Source organism: Puma concolor, chromosome D1, assembly GCF_028749965.1.
Source record: "Puma concolor isolate L17-30 chromosome D1, mPumCon1.1.hap2, whole genome shotgun sequence".
Classification (NCBI taxonomy): Eukaryota; Metazoa; Chordata; class Mammalia; order Carnivora; family Felidae; genus Puma; species Puma concolor.
The window spans coordinates 48148142-48165349 of record NC_141676.1 but is presented as its reverse complement, the minus strand read 5'-3'; the positions used below and the strand labels follow the sequence as shown (position 1 = coordinate 48165349).

General features: G+C 50.1%; 1 protein-coding gene across 2 annotated transcripts in view; it reads right to left on the bottom strand.

Moving 5' to 3' along the window:
- GALNT18 (polypeptide N-acetylgalactosaminyltransferase 18) overlaps positions 1-17208 on the bottom strand; it is a 355216-nt gene that overhangs the window by 12030 nt on the left and 325978 nt on the right. For both annotated transcript variants that reach the window (XM_025928366.2, XM_025928368.2), the window contains one exon: positions 4428-4592. In XM_025928366.2, the coding sequence (XP_025784151.1) occupies positions 4428-4592 (165 nt within the window). The remainder of the gene's footprint in view (positions 1-4427; positions 4593-17208) is intronic.

Here is a 17208-nt window from a genome sequence, read left to right as displayed (position 1 = left end):
AGATCCAGATCAAACAAGTCTCGAATGTGAAGCCATCCTTGAGCCCGTCACCCCAGGGTCCCAGAACATCATACATCCCTCATTTCTGGTCTCGTCATGCATTTTATTGCGTGTTTATATGCTCATGAGCTCCTCCAGGGCAGAGGCTGGCTCTGTTTCATATCTGCATCCCTCCTGCCCAACCCCCATGCTCAATAAATGTTTGATGAATAACTGAAGGAAAGAATGTTCATCATCAGAAAATTGCTCATCAGAGCCCTGTACATCAGTGTTGCCAAGAGATGTTTCATCAAATGTGGTTTCTCAGTGTCAGTATCTAATGCTGTCCTGATTCATCCTGAAGCATCAGAAATGCAGAAGTGCTTGCAGGGGATAGAAGAAAGGCATTTTATTTGTTAAACAGAAAATCAGGGTATGAGATGGAACACTAAGATATGCAAATGCCTATCTTCTTTGTAGGAGAACCTGAGAGAATCGTGCTGGATTATTTTGAAATTAATTCAGCCTGAGTGTCTGTGGAGTTTAAATGCAGCCCTCAGGAGAGTAAATAATGCAGAATGTGAAACCGGAAAGGAGATTGGAGATGCACCAGTAAAAGGTCCTTTCAGCCCAACTTCTGCACCAGATCATTCTAGTTGGTAGGATACCCATGTAATTTGCAAAGATTAAAACCTGTTGCAAGAAAAGTAGCCCAAGAACACGATTTAATCACGTAAGAGGCTTCCAGCTTCCTCTGGCCTTGTCAACAGTAGTTCCTAACCAGCGAGAGCTTGTGGACAGATTCCGGTTGCTTGATAAACATCAATCATTTTGCATTAAACAAAAAATTCACATATGTTAATCTTTAAATATCAGGCAAGAGTGGCTGCTCTGGGTTTGCAAATGAGGGATTTAAAAATATTATTTCCAAACAGTTCCCCTCGGTAGAAAGATCAAAGATGTGACTGCCAAACCACCCTGGGAGTTAATTAGATATATATGTAAGTGGCTGAAAATTGCCCAGGCTCCAGGATTCCACATTCCAATATGGCCTGCTTTGCCGGTCACTGTGTCCTTTCAAGTAGGAACCACATGGGGCTGCCTGTTCAAGGCCATGTGCTGAGATGAGAAAAGGAAAGAGCTAGATTTGGGGGTGTCTTTGCCTTGAGTATGTCCATTTTAGGGGGGGATGTTCCTTTCTCTGCCCCGGTCAGGGATGGACAGATGAGATGAAGGCCAGCCAGGGGCACCCAGGCATCTGGGACTGGAGATGGAGAGAGGAGTCACTTCAGCCTGAGACCTTGGGGGCATGTCTGTCTATGAGGGTTGGAAACAGGCGGAGGTGCCTGTGTGGGGGGCTGGGATATGAAGCAGCCTGTGTTTGGATGCAACCAGCCTGTTTGAACTCCGGCTCCATCCTTCAGGCCCTATGATCTTGGCCAGGTGACTTCATCTCGTTTTGTCCCAATTGGGATGGAGTTGCTATGTTTATGAACACTGCACTTCATGAGGTTGGACGCAGCGGAGCTGAGGAGCTCTGTGTCCCTGGTGGTTCTGGACCTTTTCGGAGGAGCAAGGCTTCCAAAGAGGCCAGGGAGCTCACTTCAGTTCAACAACACTCATATCCTGGTGACACCAAGTCTCCAGCGTGGCAGGTGAGTGGCTGGGCCATGACCTCCAGGGGCTATTCCGGGGCTGCCCGGGGCCGCTTTCCCTCCTCCCCGTGAGCTGAAGCAGCATGTTCAATTATTAGAGGACTCCCAGCCACACGTGTCAATCTGCCTGACCCACAACCACCAGAAGCTGGGCATCTCGGTTCAGCCTCAGACCTTGCCCTGAGAGGAGATCTCGGTGGCCAGACAGGGCCATAAGGACCCTGGGGCCACTCACAGAGGAGAGGGAGGAGGGAACAGCTAAATGTTCAGACTGCATCTGCCTCCTGCTGGCTCTTCTTCCCGCCTCTCTCCCCCTTCTAGAAGCTCCCCTTCCCATTCAGCCTCACAATCTCTGCCACAGGGGCATTCAAAAGCCCACACCTACACATGCCAGTCCCCTGCCGCACATCTTCCTGCCCACAGGCTCAAGTCCAGGCTCATGTGCAGCTACTCCCCGCCCCCCGTGCCATCCAGGCCCCACCACCCCTGACTATCCGCAGCTCTCTGAACACAGCCGGGGTTTGATGCTTCACGGCTTCTGCACATGCTGTTCCCTTTCCCTGGAATGCCCTTCACTATCTTCATGTGGAGCACACTCCTACACATTCTTCAAGGTTCAAGCTAAGTGCTGTCTCTTCTGAAAAGCCAGCAGCCCTGGTCTGGCTCCCTACCCGCCATCTTCCTGGACAGTTTCTTCAACATTCCCAGGAGGAAGCTGAGCTCATGGGCCCAGGAGGCTTGGCTGAAGGCAGCAGAGAATGGCCTGATGTGAGCCCCTGCCCAGCCTCCCTAGATGGTATGATGTCCACTTCACCCCAGCAAAGTCAGCCCCACGCATCTCCACAGGGATATGTGTCCATTTCCCTCTGTTGCCTCCAGTCTGCAGGCCGATTTTGCACCTAGCCTGAGCTGGGAAACACCAGCCAGCAAGCACACATCCAGCCTTCCTCCCTCACCACATGCCTCCAGCCCTCTCTCTGCCTGAGGAGAAATACAGCCCCATCCCGTGTCACTCAGAGTAGACACCTGGCAGGGGACAGTGACAAAGGCTACCGCTGGGCAGAGTGTGGGGTCAGAAAAAGTGCTTCAGTGAGAGAGAGGGAGGCGGGAGGAAGATGTGCCCCATATTCTCAAACCTCAGCCCTGACCCTGACCTTCTTCCCGGTGGCCACTACTAAGTAAAAAGGAGAACCTGAAATAGTTCGCGGATAGTACCCAACATGAACACGTTGGGCATGTTATTTACCGTCTTTGTGTCTCATTTTCTTCATGGTACCTACATGCAGCTGTTTGGAGGAATAAATAAGCGAATACACGCCCCGTGCTTAGAAGTTCTGGCACAGAGTAAGCACTGTATGAAGGCTGGCTGCCATTCTTACCGGGACAGACTATTACAGTTCACCACACAGGGAGGAGCACGGCAGGAGCCACCAGTCCTGGTGCACCATATTCCCTCTCATGGAGCCCCATACATTATGCAGGCCCAGCCGGGACTCGGAGCTGCCCCACACATCTCCCACCTGCCCTTGGAAGTGCTCCCATTTGGCTCCCTGTGCTGCTCCCCAGCCATCTGCTTTCCTGGGGGGTCACAAAGCCCTTGTCTGGACTCTGGCTCCTGCTTTCTGAGTAGCCCTTAAATCTATGGCCTTGTTTCGAACTCAGTATTGACCTTCCTCACTCATTCAGGACCCAACTCAGTCCTCTGGATGCACACGCCCAGATCACGGATCAAAGGTTCCCCTACCCATAGAATATGATGCAGCCGGGACCTGTCCTGCCCCCCCTCGCCCCCCCCCCCCCCCCACCACGGGGAGAGTAACTGCCAGTCCCTTCCAGTGCCCACCAGCTTCCTCCTCCCCAGGGTGGCAGCAGCTTGCTGGGAGGCTGAGTCAGGGTCTCTTCTACTCGGTCCCACGAATACACCTATTCCCTTTCTGACTTCCCTGGAAGCTTCTACCATATACAGTCCTCCGATGCCTTAGAAGCCTGTGCGCCCCCTCACTTCCTGTTCTGAACACTTCTGCTGCACTGCCTGGGAGGTGGGTGTCCCTACCTGTGGGGGAAAACTGGCCCTAACTTAGTGGAATCCTGGGGGCTGGGAGCCTCTGGGCTGAGGCCCAGGTCCTCTTCAAAGCTGAATCATGGTGGGCCATCCCAACTGGGCATCTTGATCCTTGGACATCATTTTGTAACTGGGCTAATGGAGAGCCGGAAGTCAAATATGGGCCTCAGAACTGATGGAGGCTTAATATGGGAATGCCTCCTGTTCACCATTGTACACACTGCCCTTTGAGGAAGCCTCCTCCCCTAGAGTGAGCCCATTCTGGGAGGAAGGCAGAGCAGGGCACAGACCAGAGGTGCCTCGGCACTGTCTATACCTGGGACACTGGGCTTCATCCCAGGAGATAGGGCGTGTGGAGAGGAAATGTGAGAGTTTAAAGACAGAGAGGCCTAAATCTAACTTCCAGCCCTGATCCTTACTGTGTGACTTTGGGCACATGACTTCCCTCTCTGAGCCTATCTCCATGTATCTACAAATTAAACAAAATGATATAAAACAACAATAACAACCACAACAATTCCCCTTTTAGCGCCAATATCAGGAGCCAATGAGCTAATGTACATAAAATGTCTGGCACATAGTCAGTGCCCAGTAAATCCCGGGAGTCCCAGCCTCCCTGTTGCCACCATGTCCCTTTCCTCCTTGTCTCCTCCCACATGCTCCCTGGCCCCTTAGACCTTCTCCCCGCTCTGCTTTCCTGCTGCCCTTTATGGGGGCTCTGGGGCTGTTACCTGAGAGAACTGCCAGTGAAGCTTCATTCTCTTGGCTTTGGCATAACTGCACTCGATGAGCCGTGGCCGACTGTTGACATCCACCAGGCACCGGTTGTCATCATCGTCGACCGTGGGGCTCAGGATGCCCACGTGGATCTGCTGACTGCTCGTGTAGTACACGTTCTGGGGGTGGGGGAAGAATGTGGTTAAAATGCAGTGGCCAGAGAGATGGGGGGCGGCCATTGGGGATTCTCCCTGGCAGCTAGTGAAGAGAGCACAGTCCAGCGGTCTTCAAGTTATTTTCTACTGCAACAGGCAAGAAGAGGAAACCCTTTAACATCACGATCCAGGATAGTATCTGGTCCACATGTGTAACTGAAACAAAATTTTCAGGAAATAAAACTTATTCTTACCATATGCAATGCAATCTGATATTTTCTATTCTATTCTTTCAGTGGAAAGCATTGGTCATAACCTTTCAAATAGATTCCACCACCCACAGTTTAAAAAGCATGGCTTGAATCCATTATTTGCAGGCTTGCTGACTTCCTCTCTCCATAAATATCTTGTGCAAGATACTGTGGTTGGCCAGTAGATAAAGAGAAAAGACCTGTGCCATGCCTTAGGGAGTTCAGAGTCCTATAAAACATAATTTCCATCTAGACTAAGACTGTGTAGACCAAGGATTGGCAAACTTTTTCTTAAAGGGCCAGGTGGCAAGTAATTTTGGCTTTGCAGTGTGTTGGGAGGTCCTGAAGACCACTCCCAGGTTTGAAGATTTGATAGGGCTTACAAGACTCAGCACATATTTGTACTCACAGCTGTGAATTATTTTAGCAAAAGGATACAAATCATATTGGCAAAGGGAAAAGGCACCTGGGGCAAAGCCTGGGGGAAACCAGGTGGAAGTTTCCAAAGGTACTCTCCTAGTGGTCACAAGGATACACTTAATTCCCCCAGCAAGGAGCTGAGACAACACGTGTGAGATGTTTTCTACCTGGAAAGTTCTTAGAGACTCAGCTGGGCTTTTTTATCAGAGCTGGTCACGTACACAGCCTCTGCCTGGCACATACCAAAATTCCAGATTCCCAGAAGGAAAGCATGTGTTAGCACAAACTGTACATTGCTTGTACAGTCTGGTTAGGCATAGTGAACCACTCTTATAGATCTGGGGATGGTGGGAACCTCCTGAAATCCAAGTTCCAAGCAGGCCCTTCAAAGGACAGCAGTCAGCCCCACTGTGTTAACTCTTTTCTGCACAGAAGGCCATACAGTCTGAAAACTCAACTCTGCCACTGTAGCATGAACACAGCCACAGACAATACGTGAATGAATGGCTGTTAGGAGAATGCTTCAATTACAAAAATAAGGGCTGTGCCATGGGCTGTAGTTTACTGGCTCTGGTCTAGAAGAAAGCCACAAGACCCTTGGCCTTCCAAGTTTCCAGTCTCTTCCCTCAACCTTCAGTCATGGTTCCAAAGAAAAGGGCTCTGAGGGAGAAGTCATAAGGTTCTGTGAGTTTTTCTCTTCATATTACTAAAGAAATGAACACCCCCACTTAAGATTAGGCCCCAGGGGCAAATTGAGATACTACATTTCTTTGCTTTAGGTCAGAGTTCAGGGTGAGCCCTCTTGTTATCTTCATATATTAAAACATTCTTACTGGTAAATATTTTTGATTAATTCCAAATGAGAATATAAAGCATTTCTTGTTTTAGTAGAAGAGGGACTTATATATATATATTATATATATTAATGTATTATATATGTATATTATGTATATATTTTAATGTTTATTTTTAAGAGCACAGGCGGGGGAAGGGCAGAGAGAGGGGGAGACACAGAATCTGAAGTAGCAGGGCTCGAACCTATGAACCATGAGATCATGACCTGAGCTGAAGTCGGACACTTAACTGACTGAGCCACCCAGGCACCCGACATCATTAGAAGAGGGACTTTTAAACATGAGTGTGGGACATAAAAGGGATTGTGGGGTGAGAAGGGCAGTGCAGGGAAGGTAGATAAGGAGTGGTCCTTGGGGGCATGTTCTTTCTGACCTTTGGAAGTCCAAGGAGGGCATGGAGAGGCAGGTAGGATCACCCTTCAGACATAAGAAGATCCTCAGGCCAGTGTATCAGTCAAGGCCCTAACTGGAAACAGATGGCACACTCAAGGTGGGGGAATCCAAAGAGGGTATAATAAAGGCACAAGTCTCAATGATGTGGGTAGGATGTAAGCAACCATAGGGATAGTATAGTTCCCTGAGAATAATAACATGGAGCTATTACCACTCCTAGACCCCAAGGGATGAGAGAAGACAGAAGTTACCAGAATCTGTAAAAGTCATCTAGAGAAGGTTGACTTGGAAGAAGGCTTCAGGGAGGGAGGGGTTTGATGAGTGGTGGTGAATAAATAACTCAACTTTACTCTCCCCCCTCCTCACTTGGTTCTTCTGCTGGATCAGCCCATTGGCAGAACCCTGCTGGAAGCCAAAGAACATGGGAGCCCACTGAAACATTCCATAAAGTCAGAGTCCTAGAGTAGAAGGAAAGGATGGAGAGTGGATCTGGAGAGACAAAGAGAAGACACTCATTACAGGAAGGATGCACTCTCTCAAATCATCTTACAAGTTATCAGATTTGGGAATCCATGGAAATAGGCATTTAACTACTGAGATGACTGATTCTTCCCATAATAGAGGCAACCAAAGTTCTGAGCAGAGGCCAAATGTAGAAGGCCTGGCTCCAGCGTGGACATGTGACCAGAACACAGGGGCAAGAGGGTCCTATTCAGAACCCATATTGAGTGAGAGACCCTCCAGTGGGTGGTCTGGATTTCCAGTTCACCACTAAGGAACGCCAATGACCTGCTGTGGCTTCCAGTTTATTGGAGGTGAGGGAGAATATGATGACTGGTCAGATTTACGAATTTAAATAGATGCTGGTAGACATCTCATTCCTCCATCCATCCACCATCCATCCATTCATCTGTCTGTCCAACAACAATCTCTAAGTTGAGATCTGAGGATAATAGAGATGAGAAAGCTATGGTCCCTGTCCTGGATGATCCAAGAGCCAAGGTGGGGAAACTAACATTTCAGGAAATAATGGCTCTAATCACACTAAAATGAGCATTGTCTGTGCTTCCTCCATTCACCTAACCCAACTCTCCCTCCTTTGAAAATAGAAATAAAAACACCACCTCCTGAAAGCCTTCCACGAATATGCAAAAGCATGGGGCCTCTCAGCCTGCCACCTGAGCCTCTCTCCAAAAAGTGCAGAGCTGCTCATGACGTTGGGTTGAATGCCCCACGCCCTCTCCTCAGGACAGAGTGTAGCTCTCAGTCACCCTGTTTACCGGGACCCAGATTTCCCGAGGCTCGGCAGTGTGGGCTGCCTGACAAGGACAGCTAGGAAGCTAGTGACTGCCATCCTTCTTTCATCGCGGTCACCAGGGCCTGACTCTGGTCTCCGGGGCAGGTTGTAGAGACACAAGCGGCTGTGCAGGTAATAGCTGAAATCAGTTTTATTCACTTAGCTGCTCTGAAGTGCTTGGGGGAGACGCTTGGAGAGGCACGCGTGTGGTTCCTATCTGGCACAGCTGTCACTGGGGCTGCTTATTGCTCCGGAGTCTGGGAGAATCATAACAGGGACAGACAGTTGTTATTTAAAAGCAAACACCAAAGTGCATCTTGAGTGGTGTCACCATGAAGCTTGCAGAACAGGGAGAGAGATTCGGCAGAGGACGCTCTCAAGTGGTCCCTTGGGCACCTCAGAAGTCCAGCCAGCAGTGGATTGAATCGGTAAACGGCCTGAACACAAAGAAGGGGCACCAGTTTCGTACAAGATGCCCCACTTTTGGTACCAGCAGGCCCAGGAAGCACCGCTACACTTTCTGAATAACGGGGAGCCCGGAAGCTTTAAGCAAGCAAGGACCTAGAACCGTGGTTCTCAGGGAGGGGTGATTTTGCCGACCAGGGCATATCTGGCGATGTCTGGGGACATCTGTGGTTGTCATGAGAACGGGGGAGGGACGCTGCTACTGGCATCCAGGCGGTAGAGGTCAGGGACACTTGCTGCTCGACATCCTACCCCGTACCCAACAGCCGCCCACAGCGAAGAATGACCCGACCCCGGATGCTCAAGAATGCTGCTGTTGAAAACCCCTGCCTTAGGTGGCTAATAACGAAAGCTGAGATGTTTGTAGCTCCTACTCTGTGCCAGACTCAAAGTCATTTGCATGCTTTATCCCACTGAATCCTAAAACAACTCTGAGGAGGGCGCCGCTGTCATCCCCATCTTGTAAATGAGGAAACTGAGGCACAGGAAATTAAGTAAAAGTTCCACAGGTGGAGAGCAGTAGCTGAGATTCAAACTGAAGCAGTATGACGCCGAGCCACACCTGTGACTTTTTACCTTGCTCGCCTACCTACCTCCCTTGGGTCAGGGCAGCTCTAGCAGCCGGCCCAAGGGGGAGAGGCCAGGAGGCTGGCTTGGGAAGCTTCCCCTGTGATCTACGTGAGCCTGCACTGAGGAAGCAGAGGAGGGCTGGTGGCACCTGTGGTACAAGAGGGTACAAAGCGCTTAGCCATTTTGGGATGAGCACTGGGTGTTGTATGGAAACTAATTTGACAATAAACTTCATATATTGAAAACAAAAACAAAAACAAAAACAAAGTGCTTACCCACATTCCTCCAGTAACTCCCCAGTCAGCAGCAGAGGGGGAGCTCATCCTGCCCGGGGATGTTTTACAAACCCCAGGGGCATAGAAACAATAGTCTGACCCCTTGGCTACTCCCCAGCTGCAAACTACTGACTCCGCTCATTCTTCAAGCAGCCCCATGAGGCCTGAGGCAGGCCTTCAAACCTGAGCCGGCACTTCCTTCTTTTTTTGTTTTTAATATGAAATTTATTGTCAAATTGGTTTTTCATACAACACCCAGTGCTCATCCCAACAGGTGCCCTCCTCAATGCCCATCACCCACTTTCCCCTCCCTCCCACCCCCCATCAACCCTCACTTTGTTCTCAGTATTTAAGAGTCTCTTATGGTTTGCCTCCCCCACCCTAACTTTTTTTTCCCCTTCCCCTCCCCCATGGTCTTCTGTTGAGTTTCTCAGGATCCACAGAAGAGTGAAAACATATGGCGTCTGTCTTTCTCTGTATGACTTATTTCACTTAGCATCACACTCTCCAGTTCCATCCACGTTGCTACAAAAGGCCATATTTCATTCTTTCCTATTGCCAAGTAGTATCCCATTGTATATATAAACCCAAACTTCTTTATCCGTTCATCAATTGGTGGACATTTAGCTCTTTCCAAAATTATGGAACGGGCACTTCCTTCTGATGCTTGGAAGGAAAAGGGAGAAAGCACATGCAGGGTGACAGAACAGACACATCCGTGTCTTGGGGCTCACACCAGTGGCATTTGCCTCTCTGTCAGGCCAGGGGCAGGAGTCATGACTAATAGCGAAGCAGGCCAGCCAGCCAGGGAGCCCATTGGGTGCACACTCCTGCCCTTGGGGCCACAGAGCCAAGGCCAGGCAAACACCCCCAGGGCTGGAGGTCCGTCTTGCTCTGTCACTATATCTCCTGGACAAGCAAGGGCTCCCACCCTGACCCCTGTCAGCTGTCCTTAGCATCCCTTCCCTACCAGGCAGGCATGGAGGTGGGACCTGCCTGTGCCAGAGACTGAGCTATGGCCTTTTATAAGATCTGCCCTCCACCCCTATTAAACGGCACCTCCCTGACAGAAACTACCACTGGCGGCCGAAACTTCTCCGGAAGGCAGGTGGGAGAAAAGAAGAAACATACTTTTGTGCACCTATATGCCTGGCCCTCTGCAGGGTACTTTCCGTATCTGCGGTCACTTTCCAGTTGTAAGGATAAGGAAACTGAGGCTAAGAGGCTGTAAACACTTTGCCAGAGGCAAAGGCAGGCAGGTGCTCTCTCCCCCCTGCCTGGGGGAGGCTCCTGAGGAAGGCAGAGACCTTGGCAATTCAGTGCCTTCACCCCACTCTCGGGTGGGCCACCCCAGATGGTCTCGTCTCCCCCAGCCCTCAGCAGGGCCTCCCCAGAGCAGAGGCCAAGACGGGCAGAGGGAGAGGGACGAGGGTCTTCCAGGCAAGTAAGGAACATGGAGCAAAACGGGGTTTGTTAAATGACTTAATAATATGGTTTCGAGGTGCAACAGAAGTCCCAGCTCCCTTCCAAACAAAGGCCAGGTGGATTTTGAGCAGCTTTATTTCCTTCATTAAGTGATGTTTCCTTGGCAACACTGCCGGGCCTACTGAGTGGCTGCCCTTGAAAAATAAGGTAAGGTAGAGACATTGAAAGACACGGGGCAGCAGTGGTGGTATTTGGCTGAAAACTCCCTCAGCCTAGAGGGTGGTGAGGGGATGGAAGGCAGAGAGTCATTGTGGGACACTCTTTACAAGAGGTTCTAGAACGTACCACAGGGAGAAAACTTTATTTGCAGGGTGCTTTCATGGGAAAAATGACCGAGGGTGAAGCAGGGTCCTTGTGGTCATTTCTTTGGATACTTGCAGGATATCTGTATGTACCCTGGAGGATTGTTGCTGCCCAACAAAGACTTAAGAGACCAGCTCTCTGTGGGGGTGGGGGGGACACACCAGGGGAGTGAAAGTCTCGGGGTGGAAAATTACAAACAATGGTGCAATTACAAAGAATCAAAATGGCAGGGGCGGGGAGGAGGGCTGTTGGTAAAGATCACTAAAGGGAGAGCCAATCTCTGGGGCTACTGCATGGTGGGCTTCTTAGAGGAGAGGATGGGTGCTGGGCTTTGGAAGAAGAGAAAGATCTGTGAGCAAATGAAATGGGGGAGGATAGAGGGATCAAAGCGACATACTCCTAAATGCAATCAAGCTAAGGCATTGCCCTCTACCTTGCACAGTAGAACCACCTGGGGAGCTTTGAAAAGTATAAATCCGGGGCGCCTGGGTGGCTCGGTTGGTTAAGTATTCGGCGCTTGGTTTCAGGTCAGGTCACGCTCTCACAGTTTGTGGGTTTGAGCTCTGCAAGCTCGGAGCCTGCTTGAAATTCTCTCCTTCTCTCTCTGCCCTTCCCTGCTCGTGTGTGAGTGCTCTCGCTTGTTCATGCTCTCTCTCTCAAAAAATACATAAAACTTAAAAAGTATAAATGCGGGGCGCCTGGGTGGCTCAGTGGTTAAGTATTTGACTCTTGGTTTCGGGTCAGGTCACAATCTCACAGTTTGTGGATTTGAGCTCTGCTCTGTAAGTAGGGAGCCTGCCTGAAATTCTCTTCCCTCTCTCTGCCCTTCCCTGCTGTTTTGAGCACTCTCTCTTGCTTGCTCTCAAAATACATAAAACTTAAAGTGTAAATCCAGGTGCCTGGGTGGCTCAGTTAAGTATTTGACTCTTGGTTTCAGCTCAGGTCATGATCTCCTAGTTTGTGGGTCTGAGCTCTGCTCTGTGAGCATGGAGCCTTCTTGAAATTCTCTCTCCCTCTCTCTCTGCCCTTCCCTGCTCATGTGTGTGTTCTCTCTCTCTCTCTCTCTCTCAAATTAAAAAAAATATATAAATATAAAACTTAAAAATTCAGGGGTGCTTGTGTGGCTCAGTCATTAAGTACTTGACTCTCAGTTTCAGCTCAGGTCATGATCTCACAGTTTGGCTTTGAGCTCTGCTCTGAAGGTGGAGCCTGCTTGGAATTCTATCTCCCTCTCTCTCTGCCCTTCCCTGCTAGTGTGTGAGTATGCACACATGCTCTGTCTCTCAAATATGAAACTTAAAAATATATACAAATTAGGGGCACCTGGGTATCTCAAATCTTAAGTATTTGACACTTGGTTTCAGATCAGCTTGTGATCTGAGTTTGGGTTTGAGCTCTGCTCTGTGAACATGAAGGGTACTTAAAATTCTCTCTGACCTTCCCTGTTCGTGTGCATACGTGCATGCTCGCGCTCTCTCTCTCAATAAGGAAAAGGATAAATCAGTTTTAGCAGGTGAGACCTAGGCATGCAGGGTGTTCCAGGTGATTCCAATGTGTAGCCAGGGTTGAAACTAGCTGTATGAAGGACATTTTGGGGCAGCCCAGGGAGGAAACATGGGGACAGCACTTATGACCGCCTGGATTCCAAGCCTCTCATTGTGGGACCAACGGGGATCCCCATCTTCAGGGGCACGGTTTCCAAGACTCTGATGTGGGTGGCCAAGGTGGTAGGAAGCACCACTGTTTAGGACCATAGTTCCCAAAGTGTGGTCCTAGCATCATCTGGGAACTTTATAGAAATGCACATTTTGAGCCCAACCCCAGACCTGCTGAATCAAACTCTGAGCGGGGCCCAGGAGTCTGTATTTTAACAAGCCCTCCACGTGAGTCTGTGTGTGAACATTTGAGAATGGCTTGGTCCAGGTGAAGGTGGTCACGTGGGAGAGTCAGGTGGACCCGCGTCTTCACTCAGCACCTCCACCCTCCCTTTGTAGCTGGGAAACCACTCTAAGCCTCAGTTTCCTGACCTGTAAAATGCGACTGTGAGGATTATGATACTGATGGCCCCCAGTCTGGCCACAGGGCCTGCGGGGCACAGAACAAGGCAGGAAGGATGGAGCTCGTCATAGGAGGAGACCCAGGGAAGGGACTGCTTCCAGCTGTCCTGCCCCAACCCCCTCCTCTCTGCCCCCCCACCCCCATCTTGAGCCTACCTGACCAGTGGATCTGTGGGTAAGAATTCATGGAAACAGCAGGCAGGGAGCAGGGGGAGGGGCAGAGAGGGAGTAGAGGCTTGCTTTATTAAATCTCAATTTAGAGTAGTGACTCTGACATCTGTAATGTGTGCTGGAAATGGGCTGTTTGTCCTCTTTACCGAGAATGAGCTGCTGGCCCCTCTGCAGATAGGGCAGGCTGATTTAAGGGTTTGGTTACTAGTCATTAACCCCTCGACACAGAGGTTAGTTACAGTGCTGAGGGCTGCGGGGCACTGATGCTAAATCAGCAGTGAAGGGGAGTCATTTCCAAAATGATCTCATGTTCACTAAGCACAGAACCAGGTGCATCAAGGGAATGAAAACCTGTATAAACATTCTGTTTGCCATAGCTGTGAAGGAGCACAAGTGTGGAAAGCAAGGTCCCTAGCTCAAGGCCTCCCCTCCCCCTCCTCGTAAGCCCATTTCCCTGGTGGAGGGGAACAGGTGGGGCTAAGCATGTGAGTCCCCCAGGTGTGTGTGGGGAGGTGTATAACCGGCACTCAGCACATCGATCCGGTTTAATTAGCAAACACGCCTTCGTGCCCACTAGCGTGTGGCCTGAGACGGGCAATGGGGAAACGGGAGAAAGATACATGCATCCTCCCTCGGGGAGCCTGGTGGGGAGACAGGCCTGCTGTGAAGGGAAGAGAATAGCCTCATGGCCAGGCTTAGAGCAGAGTAAGAGCAGGTCAAAGTGCCAGAGGGGCCAGAGCTGGAGTGATTTACTCCGTCTGGGGCTAGTTGGTGAGTGAGGAGTTTTGAGAAGAGCCGAGGAGAGAGTAGTTTTCCCAGACAGGTGACAGGGGTGAGGGACTGCTGTCAGAAGGGACAAGACAAGCCAAGTCAGAGGCTCGGTACTACCTTGCCATGTTGGGTGAAAGAGGGGTCCCTACGGGGGTGGGGAGAGAAGGCCAGACGAGCAGCTCAGGGCTGAAGAGTTCAGACAGCACATGTGAGCTCTGACTTCAGGTTAACTGTCCCTCCACTTGTGAGCGCCTATGAGGAATCCTCAGAGTGGTTTGGGTCAGAACCATCCAGGGTGCCCGGAAAGTGAGCTGGCGTAGAGGTGACACGGCCACCTCTGCAGGCTTGTTTGGAGGAGGTCGCTCATGAGGCCATGGGGAGAAAAGCGAGCTTTGGACTAGGGTGTTGTGTTGGAACATCAGACTGAGTAGAGACGACTAAGCAATGCCCGTTTTCTGCCCCCCACTGTGCACCTGAGCAGGACAGCCAGGCAAACAGCTGCTCAGCACGATTGCTGGGCTTGGAAAGTTTGACTTAGATTCACAGCTTGTGTGTCTCATTCTGGGCCTTGTACCCACAGGGGTGGGGAAGGGGCAGCCATCTCTCCACCACGGTCTATGAGGCTGTTTGCAGACCAGTCAACCCAGTCAGCAACCTGAACCCCTCACCTAGCTCTGCCTTCTCTTCCTGTGTCATTCTGAGCTCCTGGTGTCACCTGGCTTCAGTGTTTCCCCTGCCAGCCCCTCTGTCCCCGGGAGAGAGCCAGGCAGCAGGGGTCATCCTGGGCTTCCCACATGGAAACCTAGCAGGAACGGATTACCAGTGAGAGCAGAGACAAACCGGAGGAGGCCGCTGCAGGATTCTTGATGCTAGGAACTTTATCTGCTATCTTGCAACAGTATTTTGCCTCACTTGGACCATAATGGTAGGCCTATTTCAGTTGGCTGGTCAGGGTACTCCATTGCCCTGGTTCTAGAATGGACATGTTGATCAGTCTGGGCCAATAAAAGTCCTCCCTCAGATTTTCTATTTGTGGGATCATGCTGGAAGGCTCTAGGCCCCGAGCTACTGTTGCTTTCTTCCTCAGGTAAATCAGGGAAGTCCCTTCCCCTTGAAAATAGGAGAGACTAAGGTTACATATGAAGGGAACCATAGCCAGAATAGGAGGAGGGCAGGCAGGGGAGAGAGAGAGAAGAGGAGGAGGAGGAGAGGGGAAGGGAAGGGAAGAGTACAGCAAGCTTCATTCCTGCCCCTGGATCCAGCCCTGCCTGAGGTTGGAGACAGACGTGGACTTGTCCGTTAGAGGAGATAAAAACTTTTTTGCATTTGAGTGTTGGGTCTTTGTCATTTGCAACTAAGAGTCTTGATTAATCTAGAATACCCAGGAGACATTTCAAGAACCCCAAAGGGGATGAACCAAAAGGATCAAATCACAGTGGTCTTTAGCTACTGGGTGAATGTAAGTGGCATGTGTGTACATGTTTTATTCATTTATTATAAAGCAAGGCATGTGTTTTAATAATTACTGAAGTTCATGAATTTGTTTTTTTTTTTTTTTTTTTTTTTTTTTTAACAAGATAAAGATCCCCCTCATGTGCATGCCAGTATGCTTTCTTTAGTGGGTGAAAAGCTAGTGGGCCCGGAGGTTCACATAGCCTTAGTTAGCACCTAGGAGTAGGCTGAGCATCTGAATATTACCTATCATGTAAGTATAAGAGAAGCTGAGAATTTCAGAGGAAGCCCAAGTTATAGGAAAATAAGATTGGTGTGGCCCAGGATGAGACTAGGAACAGGTGCCCTGGACTGGGATCACTGCCTGAGCCATCTTTTTCTGCAGCCTCCTGTGTCTGGGGAGCAGTGCTTGCTAATTGCCCCGACCTGGGCCTTAGCTGCTCATCCGGGTCCTGCTGCTTCCCCTCCCTTGCTCCTCCCGCTCTCTGCCTGTGTATTTCACAACAAGGTGAGAGGGTGCAGGGCCAGGGACTGGGGCAGGCAGTTGTGAAGAGGTGGGAGGGGAGCGGGGGTCATCGCACTTGGCCTACAATGAGCTGGAGAGACACAGATGAGGCAGCTCTGTGGCTAAGACATGGATCCATAAACTCTTAACTGCTGAGGACCCTGGAGCTGTCCCCATTCCTGCCACCCCTACCCCGGTCAAACTTCCTTTTGAGTCTATGTAGTGAATTACCCAGGTTTTCTATAATTGCACCCACCTTCATTTTAAAAAATTTTTTTAACGTTTATTCATTTTTGAGACAGAGAGAGACAGAGCATGAATGGGGGAAGGTCAGAGAGAGAGGGAGACACAGAATCTGAAACAGGCTCCAGGCTCTGAGCTGTCAGCACAGAGCCCAACGTGGGGCTCGAACTCCCGGACCGCGAGATCATGACCTGAGCTGAAGTCGGACGCCCAACCGACTGAGCCACCCAGGCGCCCCCCACCCTTCATTTTTAACCAAAGCTGCCCACGTTTGTTTCAGTTGTTGCTGTTGATAATAACTCCCTCCCCTTGCATGAGCAAACAGCTCGTTTGTTCACTGGGACATTCGCTATCTTCAAGAAATTTCAAACACCTGCTGACTGTTGGGTCCCGTTTTGGTCCCTATTTTGGAAGGTACTGCTCAGAGTCCTTCATAGCTGTGTCTGCTTGTCTGATACAAGCTGTGTCTACCCACTGACAAACAGCTAAAATGCAGCATCTCATGTGCACTTACGAAAATGCCCTGGCATTCTTCATTTCCAAAACACAACCGTCTGCCAACTCGCTATCAGCTGGTGACAGTCAATGCATGCTCTTCAACCACTTGAACAGATTGACTCACTGCTCTGTCCTATGAAACTCCTCCTGTGTTCCCCTCCCGACAGAGCTATTACATGTCCCTGCATTGTTAGTGTCAGAATTGGCCACATGCCTTTAACGAATGGGAGTGGGAGAGACCTGCTCCATTTCCAATCAAAAGCTTTAAGAGCAATCGTGATCTACCACCTCTCTCTTCACTCTCTGCCATTGGACTGACAGCATCCCAGATGGGGGCTGCTGCTTCGGTCCCAGAAAAAGGAGAGGTGACACAGCTGGAGCTAAACCATGATGACCATAGAGCATGAGCAGGAAATAAGCATTTCTTGTAAGTCACTGAGATTTGGGGACCATCAGCCTAAGCTGAATGATAAATTGATACTATATGAGGGGTGCTACGAAACTCTAAAATATGGGACACTGACTTTGGGGCCAGAAAGTGGGCAGTGAGGAACCATCCCCGGAAGCTGGAAAGATGGCATCCTCTTTTATGCAGGGGTGAGACATCTGGTATAACTGTTGCCTGTAGTA